This window comes from Rattus norvegicus, chromosome 16, assembly GCF_036323735.1.
Source record: "Rattus norvegicus strain BN/NHsdMcwi chromosome 16, GRCr8, whole genome shotgun sequence".
NCBI classification, from domain to species: domain Eukaryota; kingdom Metazoa; phylum Chordata; class Mammalia; order Rodentia; family Muridae; genus Rattus; species Rattus norvegicus.
In genome coordinates, this window is record NC_086034.1 from 7,416,129 (window position 1) to 7,442,686 (window position 26,558).

At 42.2% G+C, this 26,558-nt stretch overlaps 1 protein-coding gene and 1 non-coding gene across 5 annotated transcripts; both read right to left on the minus strand.

The window, feature by feature from the left end:
• Positions 1-461: 461 nt before the first annotated feature.
• Timm23 (translocase of inner mitochondrial membrane 23) lies at positions 462-26,553 on the minus strand. Of its 4 annotated transcripts, none has more exon segments than NM_019352.2 (7): positions 462-944; positions 11,867-11,977; positions 13,737-13,795; positions 15,746-15,830; positions 16,371-16,464; positions 21,778-21,836; positions 26,285-26,491. In NM_019352.2, coding segments are annotated over 7 exon segments (630 nt in total). In that variant the 5' UTR covers positions 26,391-26,491; the 3' UTR covers positions 462-828.
• Positions 14,288-14,482, minus strand: LOC120097670 (small nucleolar RNA SNORA74). The gene has a single exon (XR_005495217.1). It is a non-coding gene; the product is annotated as a small nucleolar RNA SNORA74 (small nucleolar RNA).
• Positions 26,554-26,558: the final 5 nt, after the last annotated feature.

The following is a 26,558-nucleotide window of genomic DNA, read 5'->3' on the forward strand; positions in this document are numbered from 1 at the left end:
GTTACCATACAGAAGGAAGGCCAACTGTTGTACAGAATGTTCTGTTCTAGGATACTACTCTTAATGATTAACTTGAAATTTCTTGAGGTTGTTTAATGTCATCCATGTTATGCTACCAGTAGCCCTTTCATTTCACATTGTTTTGGTCTATTTCTGGCAGGGAAAGAAAAAAGCTATCACTTTGTGCTCAAGTATCTTATCTAGTGGAAGCAGTCTCTCTCTTGAGCCTAGAGCTGGCCAGCTCACTCCAAGGATCCTACCTGTCTGCCTGCTGAGCACTGGGATCATAGGTGGTTGTCACACTTGCTGGGCACTTATGTAGGTGCTGGGGATCCAAACTCAAGACCTCACACTTGCACAGCAAGTGATTACCTGGCAAACCATCTCCATATCCACAAGATCCTATGCTGGAGTATGACTTTGGCTGCATTTTTCACCCCACAAGATACTATGCTGGAATATAGCTTTGGTTGTATTTTCACCCTTTATTTGGAAAACAGGGCAATATTAAGTTTTAGATTTTTAAATGAATTAACATGGTAATAAATTTGGAGAGTAAGTGGTTTTCCAGTTTGGGGGCAGGAGGTGCGAGGTCATCTCCAAAGGAGAAGAGAACACATTCTCAGTGAGCCACCAAGGGTTTGGCTTCCACTCAGAGGGCAAGCAGTGCAGTCCAGGCTAAGCATCCATGATCTTTGTCACAGCAAATCAGAGTCTCCAATTGTTCAAAGTAATTGTAGGTGCAAGAGAGAAAGCAGCTCCAGACTGACTTATTCCTTGATCTGGATGACTATGAAGTGTCCCCCATTCCTGAGGTGGCAGACATCTTCAGAGTGACTGTTGGAGCAGGGAACCTTTCATGTGCTCCCAGTTGTTATACAGTGCATAGACACTGGTCAGTGTCAGTCCCGCCAGGCCACCACGTGCTATTCCTCGAAGACCACCTGGGGAAAGGAGAACAAATGAAAACCACCTCTGTACATACCACGACCTAGCATTAACGGTAGAAAAATGTTAATAAATCCGGGATAAAAGTGCTGCAAAATAGATAATGTAGAGAAAGTTCCTCTTTTATATTTTTGGTTGTGAGCCTAGCCTTTAACGGCCGAGCCATCTCTCCAGCCCAAAAGCTCCTCTTTTAAATAATCTACCTTAAGCAAGAGGAAAGTTTTAAACCATTATCAAACTCAGGAGGTAATTCCCTAATCATATAGTACACGTTTTTGTTGTTGTAAGCTGGTAGCTTCCTTGCACTTGTCATGACCTGTACCTACACTCCAGACTGATGAGGTGCGGCTAACCCCAGTCCCACTGGAAATAACAGTTCTGGTTAACACACCAAACAGGGGTTGGGGATTTAGCTCAGTGGTAGAGCGCAAGGCCCTGGGTTCGGTCCCCAGTTCCAAAAAAAAAAAAAAAAAACAAAAAAAACAAAAAAAACAAAAAAAAACAAAAAAAAACAAAAAAAAAAAAAAACCCACACCAAACAGTTAAGTCATTTCATGCTTGTTGGAAGATTCAGCACTAGCACTGTCAATGGATTCAGGCTGTAAACCAAGTGCACATCCTATGTGGAAACAGTATTGTCAGCATTCGGACTCTGGACAGGTCCTTCAAATATTTGAGGACCCAAGAAGCAGTGGTGATAAACGCACTCAAGCTTTGAGTCAGCACTGATGGGGATACCAGCACTCCCCTCCCCTGCCCTCCTCAAACTGATATTCCTCACACAACTAAAACACCGAGCATTAACAGACTAGTTGAGCTATTTGTACACTAGACAAGTTTTGTAAGAAAAAAAATCATCTACCAATAAGCATTTAATCTGAAATGTTTGAAAATAACTACTGTTTAGAGGCAGTGACGCAAGCTTTTTAAAAAATTTTATTTAATGTATGAGTGCTCTGCTGCATATTCATCCATCTGCCTGAAGAGGGCATCAGATCCCATTACAGATGGTTGTGAGCCACCATGTGGTTGTTGGGACCTCTCGAACAGCAAGTGCTCTTAACCTCTGAGCCATCTCACTTACTTTTACATAGTAGAGAAAGAAAAGTAAGAAACTCCACCAGGATGGGGTTTCCCAAAGAAACTTAAGGGGCTAAGGTCATGTTTTACAGCTTCACAAATAGGCAGCACAAATTCCAGAGAGCTTACAGAAGTCTGAGTCACATTTCAAAAGGGCCCAAGGAGAGGGCTCAGTGGGGAAAAGTACCTGCCATGGGTTTGGTTTTCGGAGCCTATAGGAAAACTGCAAATTGATCTCAGACCTCCACAAGTGCCTGATGGGGTGGGGGAGAAAGAGAGGCTGAGAGGAAAAAGAAAGGAGAGCTGAGCCTGTAGCAAAGAAGCTGTCTTACTGGAGCCTCTGAGCTCTCCATGACAGTCACCTCGGTAAAATTTTAGTAACGATGTTCTATTACAACAGCAGAACTAAGCCATTTCTGTCTTACCAGATGGCTTCAGCTGATACAGGGCTACTCCCCTCCAGAGTCTCATGTCTGAAGACATACTTAAGTCCTACTTAGGCTCTTAGGCTTCCACTGTGAAATACCATAGGTAAATGTGTGGGAGGGAGATCAAAAGCATAAGACAAAAAAAAACCCTCACCAAAAAAAAAAAAAAAAAAAAAAAAAGTATTTACTGCAAAGATGGCCTATCTGTTACTATCTGTTAAAGTACTGGCTCTTTTAGAAGACCTGGGTTTAGTTCCCAGCACCCACCTGGTGGCTCACAATCTTCTCAGGCGCGCACACACACAGTGCATAAACCCACATGCAGGTATTGATATAAATAACATGTACATATACACGCTTAAGTAAAAAAAATCTTTAAATAAATGGGAAATATTTTTAAGTTCCTATTTCTGCCATCTTGCTGTATTTGGACTGTAACACTGAACTTGAACTTAAACCATTCAGTGTGGTTTAGAAACTACAACATTTGGAAAATATACTGATCTTGTTTAATAAGGATGAATCTTGTGCTACTGACTATTAAGTTAAGAAAAAGCTGTAGAGCTGGACATGAACTTTAAAACAAAATCATACAATGGAAACAACGAACACATGGGACAGTAAAGGTGCTTTCAATCAGGCAAGCAAAGTACAACCCCCAAAGCCTACTTGAGAGCAAGACAAAACAAGGTAAAGGAAAAGGGGCTCTTGCCACAATAGGAGAGAAATGACAGAGGGCAGGTAATGGACAGAAAGCACTTTATTGTCTCCCAATCACATCTCCAAGGCCTTGCAGACCCAAAAGGCTGTCTGCTCCCTTTGTGTTGGGCTGCAGCCACATGACTGCCATCCTCTGGTCTTCAAAGAACTGCAAATCACTTTTACCAAATTGACCTTGTGCTCTAGAAACATGGTTTCTGCTTGCCCTTTGTGCAAGAAATTCCATACTATTTCTCAGATTTCGAGTAACCATCTACCCTGGGCTGCTCTTCAGCTTGTGCACCAGGGGTCGAAAATCTTTCAATGGCACCTGTAATACTTTTAAGATCTGCTGGTATTAACCAACCCAATCCTAGCTTAAAAGCAGTCCTTTCTCACATACACCAGCCAAGTTCCAAATTTCTTTCTTCTGAGACACTGGGAACTCACTATGCAGACCAGTCTGGCCTCTAACCACCAGCCTATGTCTCCCAAATGCTGGGATTAAAGTCACACACCATCACACTCAGCTCCCTAAGTTCTAATTATTATTTTCTTTAAATGTGAATTGTTTTTCCTGCATGTGTGTTGGATCTCCTAAAGCTGGAGTTAAAGTCATGAGCTGCCCTGCGGGTGCTAGGAATTAAACCTATGCCCCCCCCCCCGAAGATACTTCTTCAGCCTCCAAGATCTAATTTTTAACTTTTTAATTTTAGGTCTTAGCAACTGGCTGAAAAAAAAAATTAACAAGAAACAATAAAAAAAACCCCAAGGGCCTCCTGATTTAGAGTCTCTTAAAATTGAGCAACTCTCTAGTTCAGAACAGGAAGTTGATCAGCAAATACACTGCTAACAACAAAGTAAATAAGGCCAATGTTCAACCTCCATGAATTAAAACAAACACACAATTTGTGTGGTCAGCTTTACTTCCTAGCTTATTTACGTAGTTCTGCTACAGGAACAGGATAAGGACTGCATTTTCCAAACAGGGGAAGAAAAACAAGAGTCAGAACACTTAAGTGCCGTGTTTCTGGACAGAGAGACTGGTTAATAGCAGAGCGAATTTATTTTTAAGACGACGAGAGAATTAGCTGCCTGTGGTGCTGTGGCTCCTGCTTCAGGGGAACAAGACGCATTTACATGTTCAGCTTAGGGAAGTTGTTTATCAGTAAATTAAAAACTGGTAAAGGAGGCCAGGGGTGGAGCTCAGCTGGCAGAATGCTAATCCTCAGCGCAGCATCAATGAAGCCATGGTTCAACACCCAGCACAGCATACGACTTGTATGGTGGCACATGCTTAGAATCCTACAATCCAGTACTTGAGGAAGATCAGCGGTTTAAGGCCATCCTTGGCCACACAGGAAGTTTGGGTCCAGCCTGGTCTATAGGAGATCTCACCTTCACTTCCCTCCCATCAAAAAACTGTACAGTGGCTAAGAGTGTTGCCCAGTGGTAGAGTCCATGTATACCAGTACCGGAAAAGTACAATTGTAGAACATACATTTAACACACATCTCAATGATAATGTTTGAATGATTTTTTTTTGAAATTAAGTTACTTTAAATTGTGTGTGTGCTCATGTACAGTATCTCAGTGACCTCAATGTCAGCTGTTGGTCCCCTGGAGCTGTAAGACACCTGATCCTCTGTGATAGTGCTCTTCACTGCTGAGCTAGCTTGTATTGTGTTATTTTCAACAATATTTACATTTGAAAACATTTTCACCTAAACTGTTAAACCCCTCATTTCCTGCCCCTTTACTTTTTTTTTTTTTTAAAATCTCAACGATTCTGCCTATTCTGGACATGTATCTCACATAAGTAGAGTGTGACCCAGTGTTTGTCCGTCAGTGATACCCTTACCTTTGTTAGTAGTTCATCCACACTGTTTCCTATGCCAGCATTCCCTTGCCTTGTAAAGGCTTAACAGAGTTCATTGTAAGTATCCATTTCCCCGGTAAAGGACAGTCGGGTTACTTTTACTTTTACCTTTGTGAATTGTTACATACATGGGTATACTCATTCAAACGCACATCAGGGTCAGCAAGATGTGTCGGCTGGTACAGGGGCTTACCTCCAAGCCTGACAACTAGAGATCAACTCTCAGTACTCAAATGGTACAAAGAGAAAACCAATTTCCTGAAGTTGTTTTCTGACTGCCAGGTGTGCAGACACCCAGAGAAAATAAACACACACCAGAGCCTCAAGGGTTGGGTCAAAGTTGTCTGGGTAAAGAGTAACCGATTCTACAAGGACACAGAAAGGAATATTCACTGAGCAGTGCTCTGTAGTAAGATCTTGCTTTAATGCCTTTCCATTAAGATGTATCCCAATCTTTAATTAAAAGATGTATTTACTCATTGTGTGTATCTGTGCACCTAGGTGTGTGTACGTGTGCTGTGGAGGTCCAAGGGGCAACTTGTTGGAACTGCTTCTCTCCTCACCACGTAGGTCCTAGAGCTTTAACTTCGGGCACTGCGTTCGGCAGCAAGTGCTTTCCCCACTGAGCTGTGTCGCAGCCCGCACCATAATCTTCCAAGTGCCTTCAGATTCAATACATGAATTCGCTATTAATGCATTTTTGTTTTAAACAGCTTAACTAACAGTCTGTGTTCTACGTTTATGCCTCCGAAAGGTATCTTGGTATGGATGCCTTATTGTGCATTAGGCATTATTGTGGGCTCTAGCAGTCCACCCATTCCAAACCGCAATCGTACTTTACTGAAGACATGAGACAAAGCTTCAAAGGAATCATAAAATCCACGTTTTCCTGAGACATGTGAGAGTAAGAACAGCTTTCTATATTGAAAATGGATTGCACTTGAACTTTTATTTTATATACAAATACACAAGTAGAACCTGGGGAGGTAGAATAGTTACCTACAAGGTCTGAAGCTTGAGTCCAATACCCAGCACCCCATAAACTGGTACAGCAGCACATGCCTCTTCTCCAAGCCAGCAAGCCCAGCATTGCACCAATGCCTCCAGTCTCCAGTGGGGTGTCCAGTGCTCGGGTCACACGCACGAACCGCCACACCAGGCTTTAAGTATTTAAAGACAGGAGCCAGTTCCTGTCTGCTGGTAACCTTAAACCTAAAAATGTACCAAACTTGCCAATCCATAGACGAAAGTAAAGGAATTCTCTGTCAAGCGACAAGGACTGCCAATTGTGAAAGTGAGCAAGGGCAACTGTGGAACAGTTGGTAATAATGTGTTGAACCATAGCACACTGAAGTCACTCCAACAAAAGCAGACAGTTCCTGTTCTTAATTTCTGATTTAAAGCAAAACTCAAGAGGACAGGCTGACTGCAGAAATAAACTTTGTGATAGAACAAAACATAACTTCAGCGTTTAGATTCAAAGATCTGGAGAAGTTTAGACACAGTTAGTTGTCTGTAAAGTATCGTGGGGCTCCTGGAGCAGGAGGAAGTCTCAAGCTGACTTGGCAGCAAAGCCTACAATCCTAGCACCCGGGAGGCAGAGGCCAGAGGACCAGAAACTTAAGAGCTTCCACTACGGAGCCACTTACGGACCTGTCTTCGCTACACGAGACCTTGTTCCAAAAGAAGAAAGATGGAGAGAATTTCACGATTTTAATTCAGTCTAATGTCTACGTACTTTTTCTCAAAGGAAGTTAGTTCACGTCCATGTAAATGCATTCCATTTCAATTACATTCTACCAGAATAAGAACAGCTACAGTTTTGCTATCAACGAGCATCTTAAGAGAGGCCAATAAGGGGTTGGGGGATTTAGCTCAGTGGTAGAGTGCTTGCCTAGCAATCACAAGGCCCTGGGTTCGGTCCCCAGCTCCAAAAAAAAAGAAAAAAGAAAAAAGAAAAAAAAAAAAAAAGAGGCTAATAAACATCTATTTGGGAAATAAGGTCCAAGAAGCCAACAGAGGGCGATCCTGCTACAGCACGTCTGACGAAACTCGCCAAAGCTGTACATTCTGTAATATATACATCTCAAGAGAACAAAATTTTACTATCATCAAGATATCTGTATGGACTGTATCAGTCTGTTTAGGGTGTTTCTCTCCTAATGCCTTCCACAGTCTTAGCTTTCCACAAACAATGTCAGTTTATAAAAATAAAGTTAGCAAAGTATAAAAAGGGATAAAAAGTTAGCATTTCAAATTTAGCAAACACCATCAGGATTACCATTAGTTAACCTGTTCTCTTTTTAAATGTCAAAACTGAATGTCAGATCTACAGAAGAACTCACACGCACATTTCAAAAGACCTCTCGATGACCTTTTCTATGACTGCTATTTTAAGTATCAAATTAGAAAGGGCTTTCTTTCCTAAGGCATTGGAAATCAAACCTAGAGTTTCATGAAGGACAGGCAAGCATTCTACCCATGAACGATTCCCTGATCCTATCTTTACTTTTTGAAGGAGGTTCCTCAATAAAGAAAATTTCCAGGCTGCCCTTGAACTTGTAATCCCTCCGATCTCAGTATCCTGAGATAGGTAACAGTTGAAAAGAAATGGATTACAGTTGGTGTCACGAATCAGGTAAAGTTTCATGTACCATATGTAATAGGTAAAAGGCTAATTGCTGTAATGTTGGAAATGTTTCAAAAAAAGTAACTGAGGGCACACCCTGAAGGAAAGGGCTTCAGGGAAATTACAATAGCAATAAATATCAGAAGTTTCTCAATCTTACCACCAACCACGGAAAACCGAAATGAGACACAAGACTATTTTTGGCAGTCAGGAAGGAGTTGTGGGATTCCTCACAAGTTTGAAGCCATGAGTGAGACGTTGTTTCAAAACTAAATCAAACCAATAACAAAAACTATCTTTCATCAGTCGGCATTCATTTGGACACAATGTAGGGCTAGAGACACTCAGTGATTTGGAACACCCTAGCTCCTCCAGACTCCAGCACCTCAATCAGGCAGCCCACAACCGCCTGTAACTGCATCTGGGGACTCCATCCCGATGTCCTCCATATGCATATACTCACATACAGGCACTAACAGATTTACACATAATTAAAAATAATAAAAAAATAAAGCTAAAAAACAGAGTAGATGATACTTCAAGCTGATAATGATACAGAGTCTTCAAAAGTCACTTTGGCAATAGTTATTACCAATTTTAATATGCAGACTAGTAATCTGGCTTTCAGTAATTTATCCTGCAGCACAGAACCTTATATGTTTAAAGGAGGTCTCAAGAAAGCCATATATAAACAAGACGAATGGATGAAAATTCATAAAAAAACGTATTTGGAAAGAACATTCTAAGCAAAATGAAAACCAAATAAAACCCCTCAAATGAGATAAAAGCTGTAGAAAGACTGGTCTCCTCTTTGTACCGAGGGATCAAATCATGTAGAAGAGTGAGCCTAATGGGAAGGCTGGGGACTATGGGACGTTTGATTCAGTCTCATCTTCTAAATGGTATTCCCATAAGTTTATTAAAACTTCCAGAATGAGGGCTGGAGAGATGGCTCAGTGGTTAAGAGCACCGACTGCTCTTCCAGAGGTTCTGAGTTCAATTCCCAGCAACCACATGGTGGCTCACAACCATCTGTAATAGGATCCGGTGCCCTCCTCTGGTGTGTCTGATGACAGTAACAGTGTGCTTATATATAATAAATAAATAAATCTTAAAAAAAAAAAACAAAAAAAAAAACAAAACCAAAAAACACCAAAACCTTCCAGAATGCAATGTTCATCTTTCTCCAAAGTAATCTGTATCAAATATTAAATTAGGATTTATAAAAACTGAAAGGACTCTCATCAGTCTCTGTATGGAGAGCATGGCTCTGGCAGGCCTTGCCCTTCTCCCTGATTCCCTCTGCCTTGCTAAAGACCGTAAGATTCCATTCCTAGCGTTACCCACTGAGGTCTAGTCCCTTATTTGGTCACCTCCTCCTCCTGTGGCTGACTACCAAGGTTCAACTACTTAAGTACTGAAGTCCAGCAATCAGAAGGCACCTTTGGCTCACCTAAGTAACAGCCCAATTAAAATTAAATGCCTCATTCTAACACAGGGCAAGAAACACAGACGTTCCTTTTACCTTTATAAATGGTCATTTGACTATGGGCAGCGTCTATGTCTTCTCTACCCAGGGGCAGTTCTTTGTCCTCTTGGGACCAAATGCCCACCCTCCTTCTTCCTTGTTTCCTTCTGCTTCTGCTTTTGCCTCTTATTCCCAGCCCCGTGTCCCTCTGAGGCAACCGAATCTCCTTTGTTCAGAGAACTTGGTTGTGAGGGCCCTGAGCCAATACTTTCTGTTTCTAAAACAGGACTGTACTACAGCCCTCATTCTGCTACACAAAAACAATGTCTACAGGAAAGTTGTCCAAATGACTAAGAATCTCTGGGAGACACAAAATGAAACAAAGCATCACTTTACTAAGGAATGTAACACTATCAAAGTAAAAAACCTGAGTTTGGTCTTGCCTTTAGGAGACTGCACACACATAGGGAATGGATGGTGCAGTGCGGAGGAAGCCAGAACAGCAAACTACTGCGTCCCTCAAAGACACACCGTGATGCTTAGTCTTTACTGACAACTTGACCGAGGAAGCGTGCTATCTAGAAGGGCACTCCAGATGATAAACTGAAGGGGGGAATCTATCCTGTAGGTAGGTGGCACCATCTCATAGGCTGGGAAACGGACAAAAGAAAAGGGCAAAAGGAGAACCAGTCAGGAGAGCCAGTCAGGAGTGCCATCCATCTGTGTTTCTTGGCAAGCTCTAACAGGCCTGCTCTGCTCCTACAGGCTTGACTCAGTAACATTAGGTCTAAACAAACCTTTCCCTCTCTGAATTTGTTTCTGTTAAGACCTTTTGGTTGGCAAAGCCAACTAATGATACATACAACGTTTCTACTACGTTACAAACAGTATTTCTGTTGGGTTTGCTTTTTGACAGTGTCTCTTCTTGGCCAGCTTGGTCTCAAATTTCCTACACAGCTAAAAAGGAACGTCAACTTTTGATTTTCCACCACTAGAGTGCTGGGATTTCTTGTGTGCACCACATCTGGTTTTATGTAGCACTGAATATCGAACCCAGCACTTCATGTACACCAGACAAGCCCAATCCATCTGTCTTTGATATGCACCTTTCCCTCACGCCTTTATCAGGTGTAAAGTTTGCCGTCTGTAGCTGCACTTGAGGCTGATATCATTTTAAACATCTTCAGCAGTATTCCTTAACTACTTTGACTTTATGTTTCCACCTTTTCCTTTTCACCTTGAGATAAGGTCTATGTAGCTCTGGCTGTCCTGGAACTTGTAGACTAGACAGGCCTCAAACTCAGAGATCTACCTGCCTCTGCCTACTCAATGCTGGGATTAAAGGTGGGAACCACCATGCCTGGCTGCTTCTACCTTCTAGCCACATTTCTAACAATCTCTCACACAAGTATAACTCTAGTAATTCTTTTGATTGATTGTATATTGGTGTTTTGCTTGATGTCAGTATGCACATGGACGCAGTGCATACAAGGCCAGGAGAGGGAATGGGTCCTCTAGGACTAGAGTTAGAGATGGTTGTGAGTCATTTTATGGGTGCTGAGAATTAAATCCAGGTCCTTTCAAAGAATAGCCAAGAAGTAGTTTTAACAACTGAGCTATCTCTCCATTCCAATTCTAGTAAATCTTTCTTCAAATATCTTTGATGACTTTTAACCTAAATACAAACTTCCTGCTCTAGCTTCCTGCTCTAGCTTCCTACTCTAGCTTCCTGCTCTAGCTTCCTATGCTTCAAATCTGACTCTTCCAGACTTGTGTTCCACATCTTCCTAATGCTATCATATGACATCCCCAAAGTTCAGTCCTTTGTTCAGGCCCAGCTCAACTTACCCCTCCCTTTCCCAAGATTCCCTTTATTTCTCCATCCTGGAGGCAATGTGGTTATGGCAGAAGGAGAAGGGAGGAAAGAGGAAGGAGGAGGAAAAGGAATAGGAGGAGGAAGAACTAGTAGTAGTGGTGGTGGTGGTGGAGGAGACTTTTGGGTCAGACTAGGATTTGCTTAGCCTAGGTCACAAAAGAGAAGTATAGCAGATGAACACAGTTTATCTTGCCTTGTTTATGAAGAGAAGTTCCTGTGATTTTCTTCCCTTCAGGTTTGTATAGAAGACTTACATACAAGCCTAAGCTCTGACCCAGTCTGTCATGTCTCACTACAGGACTCCGAACCTTTCTTTTTTTTTTTTTTTTTTTTTCCCGGAGCTGGGGACCGAACCCAGGGCCTTGCGCTTCCTAGGTAAGCGCTCTACCACTGAGCTAAATCCCCAGCCCGACTCCGAACCTTTCTTATCAGGTATAGCCCTATGATCTAGATGTCATTTAGTTTAAAACAAGATTTTACTTGGCAAACAAGAGACATCATCATCTTTTGGATAGAAGAACAGATTCACGAATGATGGTGCAAACGCAACAGACGCTGTGCTTATAACCTTTAAGGAGGGGGGTGGTGTTTCTGAAGCATGACCCAACATGTCATGGGCTGTGAAGAAATGTTTGATGAAACAGAAGTCAGTCACAAAAGAACAAATATTGTCTCGTTTCACGTATGAGATGGCAAATGCAGAATATGAGATTCCCAGAAGTTGGTGTCAAGAAAATAATAAAACCCTTAATAACTATAAGGTTAGAGTACTAGATTGTTCTTTGTGTGTATATAGGCATGTGCATTTTTCCTTTGAATATTATAAAATTTTTTCAGTTTTCCATGCAGTATCACTCACCTGTACATTTATATAACATTCCTGTCATGGTTCCAGCTGCTACTGTGTTGAGGTCGTCTTCTGCACCCCGTGTTTTCTCAATGATAACGCCAAAAGCACTATAGAGCAAAGCTAAAGCAGAGAGAGACGGTGATGAAAGCCAGAACAGTAATCGTTTAGGTAAGCACACCAAAGACAGTCAGAACATCCCCGAGCACTGCTTTAACAGGGAAATTCTGGCAACAAGTGTCTGCATTGCTGCAGGGATCCAGAAAAGAATTTCCTAATACAGGGTACAGAGTACAGTCACATAAAAGGCAGGAAGATGCTAGGCCATGGTGGCACATGCCTTTATTCCTAGCACTAGGGAGACAAGAGGCAGGTAGATTTCTGAGTTCAAGGCCAGCCTGGTCTACAGCATGAGTTCCAGGAGAGCCAACACAAAAAATAAAACAAACCAAAAGGCTAGGAAAACCTTCATTTACTGATACATAAAACCAGGTACATGTGCATACAACCGACTGGTTACACAAAGAAGGGCTTGTGAAGACGCAGAAGCAATGCTATCACTAGAAACCATTACTGTGGAGTATAAGAAAAATCTCAAATGTTTACTTATGCTACCTATGCTTTAAAAAAAAGTACCTACATATTTCTATTATAGAAAAACACTATTGCCAACAGTGACACACATCTTTAATCCTAGCACTCCTGAGGCAGAGGAAGGCAGATCTCTCTGTAGGTTAGGGACCAGCCTAGTCTACATGGCAAGATCCAGCCCATCCAGGTATGTGCTTACCTATATAGAAAGGTCCTGTCACCTTCTCCCCAAAAACAAGCACCCCAAATATCAATAAACACAAGGCCTGACTTTTATACGTTACAAACCCTTCAGTTGTACAGAGCCATTAGCCAAGGCCTACAGTATCTCACCTGTATCTATCAGGCCCAATATGCATTATACTTCTTTCTTACAACTTTTCAGAATTAGAGCTACATGGGCAGTACACACCTTTAATATCAGTACTCTAGAGAAAGAGGTAGGTGGATCTCTGTGAGTTCCAGGCCAGCCAAAACTATAGGGAGACCATGGCTCAAAAACACCAAATCAACTACAGCTGTACTTGCCTTTTGTGTGTTGTGGAAATTCTATACTTTTATGAAAGCCTCAGATGGTGAGTAATGTATATGTGCCTCAAGTAGAGTGTCAATCACTAGCAGTCAGAAGAGCAAGCTCTTCGTGGACAGCATGACGAAAGCACTGGGTTCTGACTAAGCACCATTACATTACCCTTGCCTACAGCTGTGAACGCTTTCCTTATCTACAAAAGAGTTTTTGCAACCCTGCCATTTAGGGCCTGGCAATCTACAGATGAAGTCACTAATGAACAGGCTATTTGGAAAACAGAGCATAAGCTCTGACCCAGTCTGTCACGTCTCACTACAGGACTCTGAACCTTTCTTATCAGGTATAGCCCTATGGTTTGGATGTCATTTAGTTTACTTGGCAAACTGTGACAAGAGTATTTACAAGTCTTTTCACAGATGATAACTACAATATCCACCTGAGTGGATTTAAATGTTGTTCAGCCCAGAATCAGAATCTTGGTTGATAAAACCACACATTCTTTCTTTATATGAATGACTTAATAGCTGGGGACGTGGCCCAATGGAGGAGTGTTTGCCTAGCATGCCTGGAGCCCTGGGTTTGTTCCACAGTGAGTGCACAACTGAAGACACTGTCTCAAAACAAAAGATCAATTGAGGGGTTGGGGATTTAGTTCAGTGGTAGAGCACTTGCCTAGCGAGCGCAAGGCCCTGGGTTCGGTCCCCAGCTCCGAAAAAAAGAAAAAGAAAAAAAAAAAATCAATTGAACAAGATTCATACTTACCCAGGGAACCTAGAGTATTAGCCCAAAGTGCCCCTTGTCTAGTCACCATATTCAAAATCCTACCAGGGAAGAATGAGAAAAAAAAATGTATTTAGGATCACTGTTTCTTTACTAGTGTTATAAGCCATAATAGTAGATACTTAAAACACATAGGCCCAAGCCTCGATGTTTTTGGGACTTTGAGGTACACCTTAATACCACCTCAGATTTTTAATAAACATGGTTGTCACTTTATACAAGTGAGGTCTATGATAAAAATTCCCAAGACTGTGGGCAATTACTAAACAAAAGTCCTTTAGTAGAGATACAAAATTACTCAGGGCAGACTAAATACAAAGGCTTCAAACAGCAGACTGAAATGTATTTACAAACTGATCTGTGTTAAAACAATGTCACTGTAACTGTGACACAGTGGTCTGACGTTCTTTGGGAATGGAGTACATTTCAGGATACTAAGTAGGACCCATGGAAAGGACGTGGGTGTTAGAACGCCAGGCGGAACTGAAGAGACAGGCAGAACCACCCTAGGAGGGAGAGCACACGGACAAAGCGCTGTCTGCTCCCACACTGGAGCTAAGCCGTCAGAGCGGACGCTTAGCGCTCTCTCGGGGAAGCAAAGTTCCTTCTTACACCAGAGCCACAGGCCACCAGAACGGTGACGCAGTGGCCAGGCCAAGAGCACACATTACTCTCCCAGCAGGGTAACACCGTCACAGGAGTGTCTGGGACGGCTGACTACTGCTGGATACAAAGTAACAATGCAGTAAGCCGTCTGGGACGGACAGCCTGGTGGCCCATCCATCTGTGACCCTATAGCTACTTCACTTTTTATCACCGTCACCTGTCCACAACTCTGCACGGCAGAAAGCAGAGAAAGTTCACTCGATCACAAACTATGAAGAGATTAAACTAGTACTATGAAACTATAGACAATGTGTCTGGCTATAAACTCTACCCTTTTCCCAATTATTAAATGCTGCTTTCAATATGGGAAAATGAGAAAGATTGTGTTGCTATTGTTTTCAAAAATGAAATATAATGTTTTGCTAAGAGACTTCCTACTTTTTTTTTTTTTTTTTTTTTTTTTGGAGCTGGGGACCGAACCCGGGGCCTTGCGCTTCCTAGGTAAGCGCTCTACCACTGAGCTAAATCCCCAACCCCTCCTACTTCTAAACTCATTATTACTACTGGTTGGGGAATTGTTTCAAAATGACACAAAAGAAGAAACTGAGTGACTGGCCAAGGCTGATGGCTGTTGTAGAAGAGTATGAGTTCACAGGAATTTATTACGGTACTTTGGCTTCTTATACTACAAAATTTGAATTGTCAATGAATTGTTCACGCAGGAACAGAAAAACCTGGCAAACATTTAAGGTTTCCTAAGGCCAACTCCAGGCCATCTGCTGCCATCTTCTGGCAGAACAAAACATTCACATTCAGAGATTAAGAATGCTAAGTACCAGAATCTGGGCAGATGGCTCACTGGGTAAGTGGGACAGCTCCTGAGAAAGGACACCGTAGGGCTGACCTTTGGCCTTCAATGCACCCTTGTCCCCCAACATGGACACCCGCACACATGCACACACAATAATGATCTTGGAGTTGCAGAAATTCTATCTAAGAGTTTCTTCTGTTCCTCCCCATTTAACTGAACCACGCCAGCAAGAAGCTAGTAAATCACCAAGTTCTCCAGTCCCATGGGACCCAGAACAGTCAAAAGTCCCTATTAGCAGCTCAGCAATCTAAAAAGTATGCCATAGAAATTTGGAGAACAGAACACATGTAAACCAAGAAATCAGGTCAGGGCAGTACCAGTTGAATGAGGACACTAACTCAAAATCCACTCCTCTGCATAGCTAAGACACAACACAACAACTTGGTTCCTTATCGTTTGAATACATTAAAAAGAGAGGTGGGGGAATGTTAACTATTTAAATATTTCATTAACATCAGATGGTGACTAACAAAAACCCCGAAGTGATGGTTCATATGCAAGCATCCAGACTTACTGTACATTTCTTGGTTTGGACCAGGGCATGCTCTGAGTTTCCTTCAATCCTAAACGAAGCCCGTTCAGTGCCCCGAATGCAGCCCCTGGTGGTGAATCATAACAGTATATATATATGAAAAATAATTCTGGCTGTTTTTTCATATAATAAAAATATAATACAATTTAAAAAAATATTTATTTAACGTATATGAGTACACTGTACTTGTCATCAGACTCACCAGAAGAAGACATCAGATCCCATTACAGATGGCTGTGAGCCACCACGTGGTTGCTGGGATTTGAACTCAGGACTTCAGGAAGAGCAGTCGGTACTCTTAACTGCTGAGCCATCTCTCCAGCCCCACAATACAATTTTTAAAGATGAAAACAGTATCCTACCTATTTTTCACTTTGAGCACCATTAACAACTTGGATTTAAGGACAGTAAAAATAGAAATCCTGGGCTGGAGGGATGGCTCAGCAGTTGGACACACTGACTGCTCTTTTGGAGGTTCTTCGTCAACTCCCAGCAACCACATGGTGGCTCAGATCTGTAATGGGATCCGAAGACAGTGACAGTGACCTCACATATAAAATAAATCTAAAAAACAAACAAACAAACAAAAAAAAACCAAACTACTTACCTGTCATGCAGCATCCTCCAATGGTGAAGAAAGCTAGTTCAAACCTGCCTCGGGTTTTATTAGCTCCAGTTGGCAAAATAAACTCATCTGTATCCTAAGGGTCAAAAAGGAAAACCAAGATGAGTATTGCCTAAAGACTTGGATAGCTGTAAATTTCTTACTATTTTTCTCTTCTAGTTATGAGACAGTGTCTATGTAGTCTAGGCTGGCCTGGAACTCAATATCCAGCCTCAGTTTCCCAAGTGCTTGGATTACAGGTCAACTTTTCAAAGTAGTTTTGAAATAAGTAAACAATCAAATAAATACAAAATGATTTACCACATTAAGCAAAAGTAAAACTGTCTGTAATAAGAGCCAGCACATAAATCAGAAACAATGACAACTTCTTGGTTGTCAACTGGTCTACAGAACCATGGAACTAACTAAAACCCAGAAGCTAGGCAAATCTGTGATTTAAAAAAAAAATCATTTCAAGTGGGAAGATTTGCCTTTATTCTGGGCCACACCTTCTGTCTATTTAAAGGACACGGAAGAAGGCTATATTCTAATAATGGCTGTCTACCAACAGAAAGTACAAGAATCCAGTAGTTGTTCAATCTACGAGTCCCTAGTTGAACTGGAGGATTTCCAAGTGGATCCTTGGAGGAGGTGTGTAGCTAGAATGGGCTTTGAAGACAGCCCAATGTCTGTCTCTATACCTGCTGTCTATGGATCAGGATGTAAAACTCTCAGCTACTTCTCTAAGGCCACGCCTTTCTGCTCTCTGCCACGGTAATAGACCAATCCTCTGAAAGTGTAGGAAAGCCCCCAGTTAAATGTCTTCTCTTAGAAGCATGGCAGCACCCAGGCAGACGCGGTGCTGGAGAAGCAGCTCAAAGTCTGAGAGCTCCATCAGCAGGCAGCAGAAAGTTACACTATGCCTGCTTTGAGCATTTGAGACCTTAAAGCCTGACCCAGGTTCCTCCAACAAAGCCATACCCCCTAATAGTGCCACCACCCCAGCCTATGGGGACATTTTTGTTCAAACTACCACATTCACCCCCCGGCCACCATAAGCTTATAGCTCTATTATAATACAAAATGTATTTAGTCCAACTTAAAAAGTTCCTGTAGCCTACAACAGTGTCAGCATTGCTTTAAAGTCCAAATTTCAAAGTCTCTTGTGAGATTCAAGCAATCTGCTAGCTGTAATCCCCTGAAAAATCAAAATGAAAAAGCAGATCATACACTTCCAACACACAATGGAACAAGATAAACAGTAAAATCCCAAATAGGGACTACTGGACCAAACCAAGACCAAAAACCAGCTGGGCAAACTCCGAACTCTGCATCTCCATGTCTGATGGCAAACGTTCTTTAGACTCCAACTCCTTTTAGCTTAGTCGACCGCAACACACGTCTTTCTCTTGGGTTGGTTCTCAGCCCTACTCAGCAGGTGTCCCAGTGCCATGGCATCTCCAAGGCGATCCAGGCTTCACCTTCACAGCTTCACAAAATGGCCTCTCCGGGCCTCCATGCAGACACCTCCGACATATGCCTGGCCTCAGAGGATTTCCTTAGCCACAGAGGGGGATTCCATAGCCCCTTTCTTCTATCATTGACTTAGCTAGAACCTAGCTGTCAAGTTCTGTTGCTTACTGAAGCTGAAGCATGGCCCCTTGTTCAATTACATCTTTACCAGCTTTCTGGTTTTGACGGTTTCCTTTCCTAAATTTAGCTGTCCTCCAATTTCCTCTAGAGATCTGCTTGCATCTATCTCCTGAGTGCTGGGAATAAAGGCATGTACTTTCACTAGATGTAAACTTTTTTAAACTCCTTTTCACAAGTTGGAAGTTTAGCTGGGTGGGCTCTTGCCCTGGGGTCACCACTCCTTTTATTCCATTTACCATCAGGATTCTTTAATCCACTTATCCCTATGAACACAGACTTAGGTCCATTCTACTTCCCGGTGCCCCTTCTCAAACTGTACAATTTGTAACTTTCCTTGCTCCTTTTCTTTCTTTTCTTTTCTTTTCTTTTTTTTTTTTGGAGCTGGGGACCGAACCCAGGGCCTACCACTGAGCTAAATCCCCAACCCCCTCCTTGCTCCTTTTCACTATAGATCTGCATACGCTTAGCCACTAATAACCAAGTAACACAGTCAATATCTCTGCCAAAGATGTCAATCCATAACTCTCCAACTTAGCCTCAGGCAGATTTTTTTTGGAGAAGGGCAGAGTGACAACATTCTTTGCCAAAATATCACAATAATAGTTTTAGGATACATATTAACATGTCTTCCTCTGAAACCTCTTGAGCTGGAACCCCCAGTTCAAATCATCCTCAGCACTACTATCCTCCATGCTCCTACTTGTATGGCCCTAAGCCAAGCTTACAGCACTGCACTGCTTTTCTCACCCAAAGTCCACATCCTCCAAAGAAAAACATGGTGAGGCCTATCACAGCAATACCCCAGTTCCCGGAGCCATCTAATGACTTAGGGTTTCTACTGCTGTGAAGAGACACCATGACCACAGCAACTCTTATAAAGGGACACCTTTAATTGGGGCTGGGTTATAGTTCAGAGGTGTAGTCCACTATCGTCACAATGGAAGCATGGCAGACATGGCCCCAGAGAAGTAGGGAGCTAAGAGTTCTAGACCTGGATCAGCAGGCAGCAGGAGGAAAGTACACTAGGCCTGGCTTGAGCATTTCAAAGCCCACCCCTGGCAACACATTTCCCTCAACAAGGTGACAGCGCCTAACAAGGAGCCCAGGAGGCCATTTTCACTCATGCTACCCCATACACTCACTACAGAAAATGATCTGGCAGACAATAAAAATATTGTATTTGGTATTCTGTATGTCAGAGATGCTTCCTGAGTTTTTAAGTAATGACCCGATTTTAACTTATTCTCAACCTCTTGTTTTCAGAAGTGTTTTATTTGACCAGAAAAGGTAAACGACTGCCCTTTAATTCAGAAATAGACAACTAAGAATTGGAAATAAAAAGGACAAGCAAGAGCACCAGCCCACACTTCTGCAGTATCAACCACAGTCAACACTGCAAGGGTTGGAGACAAGTGCACAGCAGCTCATATACAACTTACAACAGAAAGTAACAGAGACCACAGATAATGCCTCCTACCAAGATGAGTACTATTTAAGATGTCCGTAGTCCTCAAGTTGAATTTGAATCTAAGAGCAAAACTGCCAGGTCAAAACTGTTTTTCATATTGTTAGGAAATGCCAAGCCTTTCCAAAGCAGTTCTAGCCTTTTTCCTTTTCTGAGAGTCATTCTTGAGAATCTAAAGCTCAGGCCAAAGCAGTGGCACACACCTTTAATCACAACATTTCGAAGGCAGGAGGATCCCTGTGAGTTCAAGGACAGCTTGATCCACAGTGAGCAAAAGGGCAGCCAGAGCTACACAGCAAGACCCATCTGGGGTGGGGGCGGGGAAAGAAATCCACCCCCCCCACACACAAAGAAATCTCAAGATCATCATTGACTATGTAGTTAAGGATCTTTCTGCCTCTACTTTCTCACGCACTCCCATGCCTGCTTTAGCACCCACATCACTTGATGTTCCTACTGGCTTGCTGACCAGCTTCCCAATCTTCTTTCTGTATGTTGGTTTATGTGAAGTGACAGATCATCTATGATCATATTTAATTAATGTGATTATTAGACATTTGTATGGCTTCATGAAGATATATCTATTCAGATCCATTATAATTTTATAACTGATGTTTTTCTCTTAAATGTAAAAATTTCAAGACATCAGATGTTTCGGAAATATTTTCCCTCAGCTTTTAGGCTGTCCTGTCGCTTTTTTCTCTTTTGTTTTTGAGATAGGGTATCTCCACATAATCCTGGCTGGCTGTTCTGGAACTAAACAGACATCCATCTGCCTCTGCCTACTACATGCTGAGAGTAAATGGATGTACCACTATGCCCAGGCCTTGTCCCTCTTTGATATGGTCTAAAGTATATAGAGAAAAAATTAAATTTCAACTAAATTCAACTGTCAATTTTCCCCTTTACTACTTGTACTTTTAGTGGTGTATCAAAGATACATTTTTTAAAAAAATTTTTTAATTTAATCACAACCACTGGTACCTATGATTTTATTTTAAGGGGCTCACAATGTTACCTGTTGATCTGAATTAACACTGCATATGGTGTGAAGTTGAGGTCCAAGTTAATTCTTTTGCATTCATTCTAGTTGTCCAAATCGTTTCAGAAAATGACCATTTTCCTGTCTTAATTACCTTGGCACCCTCCTTGAAAAACTGCAATTAAAGTGAGGGTTTCTTTCTAGTCTCAATTCTATTGCACTGACCTATACATGTCTTAGTAACTGAACCTGTCAGGAAAAGGTTTTAGGTTGATAAATCATCTCATTCATTGATTTTCACAAGTATCAGGTCTATGTGTTTTGCACTAACATATGGATGTTGGGATCTAACTCCCAATTTCAACCTCCCCCTCCCCAATTCCCTTAGGATTTTGATAGGAATTGCACTAAATCTATAGGTCAGTTTGGAGACTGTTGCCAGTTTATCAATGCTAATTTTCCAAGATGATATGTCTTTTCATTATTTAATTCTTCCTTTTTGTTTTTTTGAGTCAGGATCTTTCCATGTAGCTCTGGAACATTTTTATGCTAACTGTAATAAACTTTGGCTAATTTTACTTTTGGAGTGCTCTCACTGCTATTTCAGAGAAAAGACTGATTTATGGCTATAGCTCTTACATTTACAACCTTGCTAAATTCATTTATTCATTTTAAAAGGTTTGCTTGCTTTTCTGCTTTTCTTTAAGTTTTTGTAGCTAAGCTCCCTCCCCCACTCTGAATAGACCCAGCTGTCCTGAAACCCGCTCTGTAAACATGAGCTGTCCTCCCCAGTGGTTGGCAGGAATAAGGGTGTACACCATCACCAAGCAGGGTCATATTTATGTAGCTTCAAACTCAGAGCTCTGCCTGCCTCCCAAGTACTGGACTTAAAGGTATCCACCACCAAGCCTGAGCAAAACCTACTACATTTATTTTTATTTTTAGCTGTGCTGCCTAGACAATTCTGAGAAGAGAACGGAAATGTTTTTATTGCTCCTGATTTGTCATGACTCAGTCTCTTATTGTTAAGTATGACATTAGCTGTGGATGTTCTGTAAATGTCATTTAATAGGTTGAAAAGTTGTGGTGGTGCACGCCTTTAATCCCAGCACTCAGGGGGCAGAGGCAGGTTGATCTCTGTGGGTTTGAGGCCAGCTTGGTGTATAAAGTGAGTCTAGGACAGCCGGGTCTTGTTACAGAGAAATCTGATTAGTTCTTCTAGGAGTACTTTGCAGCTCAAGTCAGGTCTAAGCACTTGAACCTTTGGTAGAGTAAGGCGCCAAACCAAACTAGCAAAAGCTTTATCTTACCTGAACGAGATAGCGTGGGTCCACATTTAAGTAAGGAGACAGGGGGTTCATACCAGTCACTAGAGATAGAAAACAGAATGTCACATTGCAACAAAATCCATCCAATTATTTCATACAGGACTGACTCAGCTAACAGTCAAAAAACCCAATGAATGTAAATTTTCTTTAGGAACTAGGCCTTGCACCAATGCACTACATTTCCCTAAGATATTGAATTACCGGCAAATTATGAAACTCCTAGAATTATCTTAGGTTAGTTATTACTGTTTTCGTTTATGTTTAGTTTTATACATTTATACATTTTCTTGAGTTTGTACGCGTGCTTGAATGCATGTGGAGGTCCCACTAGTGCCCCTTCCACCTACCAGTTTGCTTCCATGGATCCGACACAGGATACCAGGCTTGGCAGAAAGTGCCCATACCACCTCCTCTCCATGACTTTAGCATGACAATCAATTATCAATTATGATCAGTCTCTCAGGGAAAAGAGTGGTTGGGCTAGGTTTTTGATTGTAGAAATCTATCAAAGCAGTTTGTCTACATCACATTTCTAATAATTTTACTAACAGAATCTTGATGATAAGGAGAATCCTTGTTTTTACCCAGATATAAAACTTAATGGAAAAGAAATACAATCTCCAGGTTAACTTTAAATCTACCAACTTTGAAAACAAAATAATCTAGCAAGAAAAATGAACTTTCATAGATCTTTAAATCTAATATTTGGGTCCTTCTATGTCTTGGTTGATTGTTCCCAATGCAAGCATCCCATCTCATACCAACGGTTCCTTACCAACTTACTTTCTCTTACCCCTTCAACTCACTTTCTCTGTAAAAATTAGGAAACCAGCCCTAATGGCTTCCATCTACAATTAGATCAAATCCAATCCCCTTTCCCTTGCTTATAAAAGCTTGTATTTGTTGCTGTTTTCCACCTCTCTGCTCTTACAATCAATTTCGTAGTTCACTCCCTTGCAACTCTAAAGACAAACTGACCCGGTAGCTGTTCCAGAAACACGTCAAGTTTGTTCTCTTTCTCATCTTTGCTAAATTTAAGTCACAGCTCAAATGTCAACTCACAAGTTGTTTTTTTTTCCCTGACTCGTTCTCATATAGCCTTCATCTCCCACCACCACCGTCGTCATCCCAGGGCCCTATTTTATTCTGTCATGGCATTTATCACTAACTGCTGTGTCCTTATGTCACCCTCCTCAGTAGCATATGTACACCAAAGTCAACAATTACTTTGTCACAGTAAGTAGTTGTGGGATGATGTCACAGGAGAGGCAGGTACAAGATAGAATGAGGCCTGTCACTGCACGAGAAGGAAGGATGGGCGGGAGAAAAGCTTGAAGGAAGAGGAGATGGGAATGGAAGGAGAGAGAGAAGGTGGCGGGGGAGACAACATGGAGGTTGATGCTAAGATTCCACGCTGTGCCTTTACAGGTTGTTATGAATGTTCTTAAGGGATGATGCATACAGGGCTTTGTATGTTTTGGTGGGCAATTGTATCTTATCAATTGGATCCAAGGTTACTGGGTTAAGTGTTCTTTCATGTAGCAATATAAGTGTAAGAAAAGTGTGCAGTGGCTAGAGACACTGGGCCACCACAGAACTGGGATGTGTGCAAGATATCTACCAGGTATCTTGGGGCACTGCAGCGACAGATCTAGTGGGGGATAAAGACAGCATTTTATTACTTATAATTTTACAACAAGTAGTGCCCTTCATTTTATGCACGTGAGAAATCCTAAGATACAATGTTTTTAAGTATAAAGGTTTTAGAGAAATACTTCAAGGATTAGCAAGAAGAAACACTCTAGGAAGGGCTTGTCTTAGTTAGGGTTTTATTGCTGTGAACAGACACCATGATCGATGCAAGTTTTATAAAGGACATTTAATTGGGGCTGGCTTACAGGTTCAGAGGTTCAGTCCATTATCATCAAGGTGGGAGCATGGCAGCATCTAGGCAGGCATGGTACAGGAGCTGAGTTGACACACTTTCATCCGAAGGAACAGACTTAGCACCCTCAGGCAGCTGGGAGGAGGGTCTCCAAGCCCACCCCCAAAGTGACACACTTCCTCCAACAATAATACCTAATAGTGCCACTCCCTGGGCCAAACATTGGCAAACCATCACATTCTACTCCCTGGCTTCCATAGGCTTGTTCAAACACATGAGTCTATGGAGGCCATACCTAAACATAGTATGTTAAAAGTCCAAAGTTCAAAGTCTCTTCTGAGATCCATCCAATTACCAAACTGTAATCCCCAAATTAAGACAGGCAACCAGCTGGGCAAACTTCATTCTGCCATCTCCATGTCTGATGTCAGAACGGTCTTCAGATCTTCAACTCCCCTTGAAGTTTCAACTCTCTTTGTTGACTGCAACAAACTTCTTTCTCCTTAGCTGGTTCCACTCCACCCAGCAGATAGCCAGTGGCTCTGGTGTCTTTAACATCTTTGGGTCTCCAAACCAGTTTCAATGTAATAGCTTGTTTCAGTGTCTGGGATCCACACATGATCCTCCAAAGGGCTGGCTTCACTTCTTCAGCTCTGCCCTCCGTAGCAGTTTAACTTCAGGCTGATCCACAGTACACTGTTGCTGTTGTTCTTAGTGATCATTCCATGGTACTGGTGTCTCTAATATGCTTCCATTGCAACTAGGCTTCACCAATAGCCTCTCAAAGGCTCTCTTCATGGTGCCAAGTCTCACTCCTTTGCCTGACCCCTTCACAGTCCTGGGCCATCAATTGCAACTGAGGGTGAACCTTCTCCAATGGCCTTCCATGGCTTCTCAGAGTGCCCAGCCTCAGCTGCTCTTCATGACCTTCATGCCCTCAAAATCAGTACCACGTGGGTGACTGACTCTTACACATTACCAAGTCCAGCTGCAGCATGAGGTACAGCCTTGGCATCTCTGGAACACAGCTTCTTGGTGCTCTCAGAAAACCCTTCCCAGATTTCACGTCAGTGATGCTGATTTCTTCCTTAGCTCCAGCTAACTAGCATTAATCGTCCCAGTAGTCTCCTTCTCCTCTTGAATAGAAAGCCAGAGACACACGGCTGAAGCTGCTGAGCTCTGCTGCTTGAGTTCTGCTGGAACATGGCCCCCTTGTTCTATTATAAATCACTAGCTTCCTCTTTTGTAACTCCTTCACTGCCTATGCTTGGCTGTAGTGGATCTTGCTCTGTAGATTGAGCTTGAATTTAGAGGTCTGTATGCCAGTCTCCTGGGAGTAAAGGTTTGTACTAAGTTGCCTGGAGCTAATTTAGGTGGGTGGGATCTTGCCCCAAGGTCATTTTTCCCTTAATTCAATTTAATACTCTTGAACACAGGATTCATCTCCATTTCACATCCTGGTGTCCCTTTAATACTCAAAGCATTTTGGTTTTTTCCTTTCTCAATTTCCCTTTTTTCATTAAAATGCTCTTCATAAGCATGAACTTTAGTAACTACACAACAGAATTTACACCAGGCTGTTTTGAGACTTCTTTTCAAAGCAATTAAATCTCTTCATCTTAACCTCAGGCACACTCTTCGGACAATGGCAAAAAGTAGCCACATTTTAACCAAAAATACCACATGAACAGTCCCTAGGCCACATACTGAAATTCTTCACTGAACCATCTTGGGCCTAATTACTTACTCTCAACAGTTCAATTACTCTCAGTATCAAAGTCTTCCACATTCCTACTAAGATAGCCCATTATGCTCCACTGACAGCATTCCACTGCTTTCCAAATCCACAGTCCCCAAATCCACATTCTTCCAAACAAAAGCATGGTCACGCCTACCACAGTAATACCCCAGTCTCTGGTACCAACTTCTGTCTTGGGCCAAACATATGCAAACCATGACAGAGCTATTCCCCATCAACTCCCAAGTTCTACTTATCCAGTTGAATATCCATAGTTACAAAATATTAAAAGCCTGAAATATGTATTTAGGTGACTGAGCAGGGCCACCAAGCAGGGTATTCATGCCTCTGTAAATTTGAATTTGCTTATTTCGCTTTCAAAATCTGTTTGGCTCTTTTCCATTGTTTATAAATCTCTTATAAGTTTCGTTCGCTTCCCAGCTCCTTCTGATTTCCTGAATTGTCTCAAAGTAAACAAAAAGAACGAAAGAGGTTTCCGCCTAGCCGATACTTAGAAGTGTAGAAACATTTAAAAGCCGCGTGAAAAAAAGTAACTGCGGGTTTTTGTTATTTGGAATGTTTATTTGTAGAACTAGGGTCTCCTAACAGGGCCACACATACAGAAAAGTGTGTGAAGAGAAAAGAGATGGGGGAGCTAAAGGAGGACATTTTGTGTTTCCTGTCGAAACTAGGTCAATAAAAGAGCTTCCCGGGAATTGATGATCCCCCAAATTCGTTCAGTTTTGAAACCCTATCACTGGTGGTGAATCTAATGAAGGTGAACAGGAAAAGGACAGGGAACGCTACACATTTCTAGTTGTCCCAGAAACAGTCAGAAATGGGAGCAAGCTAGGCCCGATACTCACGCGGGACGCCGGCCAAATCAGCGTTCGAGTAACCCGCTCCTCCCGCTCCGAAGAAGCCCGCTAACCCGCCGGTGGATTTGTTGCTACTTCCTCCGCCACCCTCCATGAGGTCGCAGCAAACAGCGGCGGGCTTCCCACCACCACCTCAGGCCGGGGTCGTGTGCTCGGCCGTGGCCCCGACAGCAACAGCGGGAAGACCCGCGTTGCTACTGCCACCTTCACACGCTGACCTTCCGGGCGCCGGCTCCCGTTAAGCACCGCACTTCCGTTTTGC

Coding starts and splice junctions, on each gene's coding strand:
- Timm23 (XM_063275668.1), bottom strand. CDS start 26,390: ATGGAGGGTGGCGGAGGAAGTAGCAACAAATCCACCGGCGGGTTAGCG. Junction 21,837..26,284: donor TGATTTGGCCGGCGTCCCGC/GTGAGTATCGGG, acceptor TTCTATCTCTAG/TGACTGGTATGAACCCCCTG. Junction 945..15,745: donor TCCAAACCAAGAAATGTACA/GTAAGTCTGGAT, acceptor TCCTTTCCCCAG/GTGGTCTTCGAGGAATAGCA.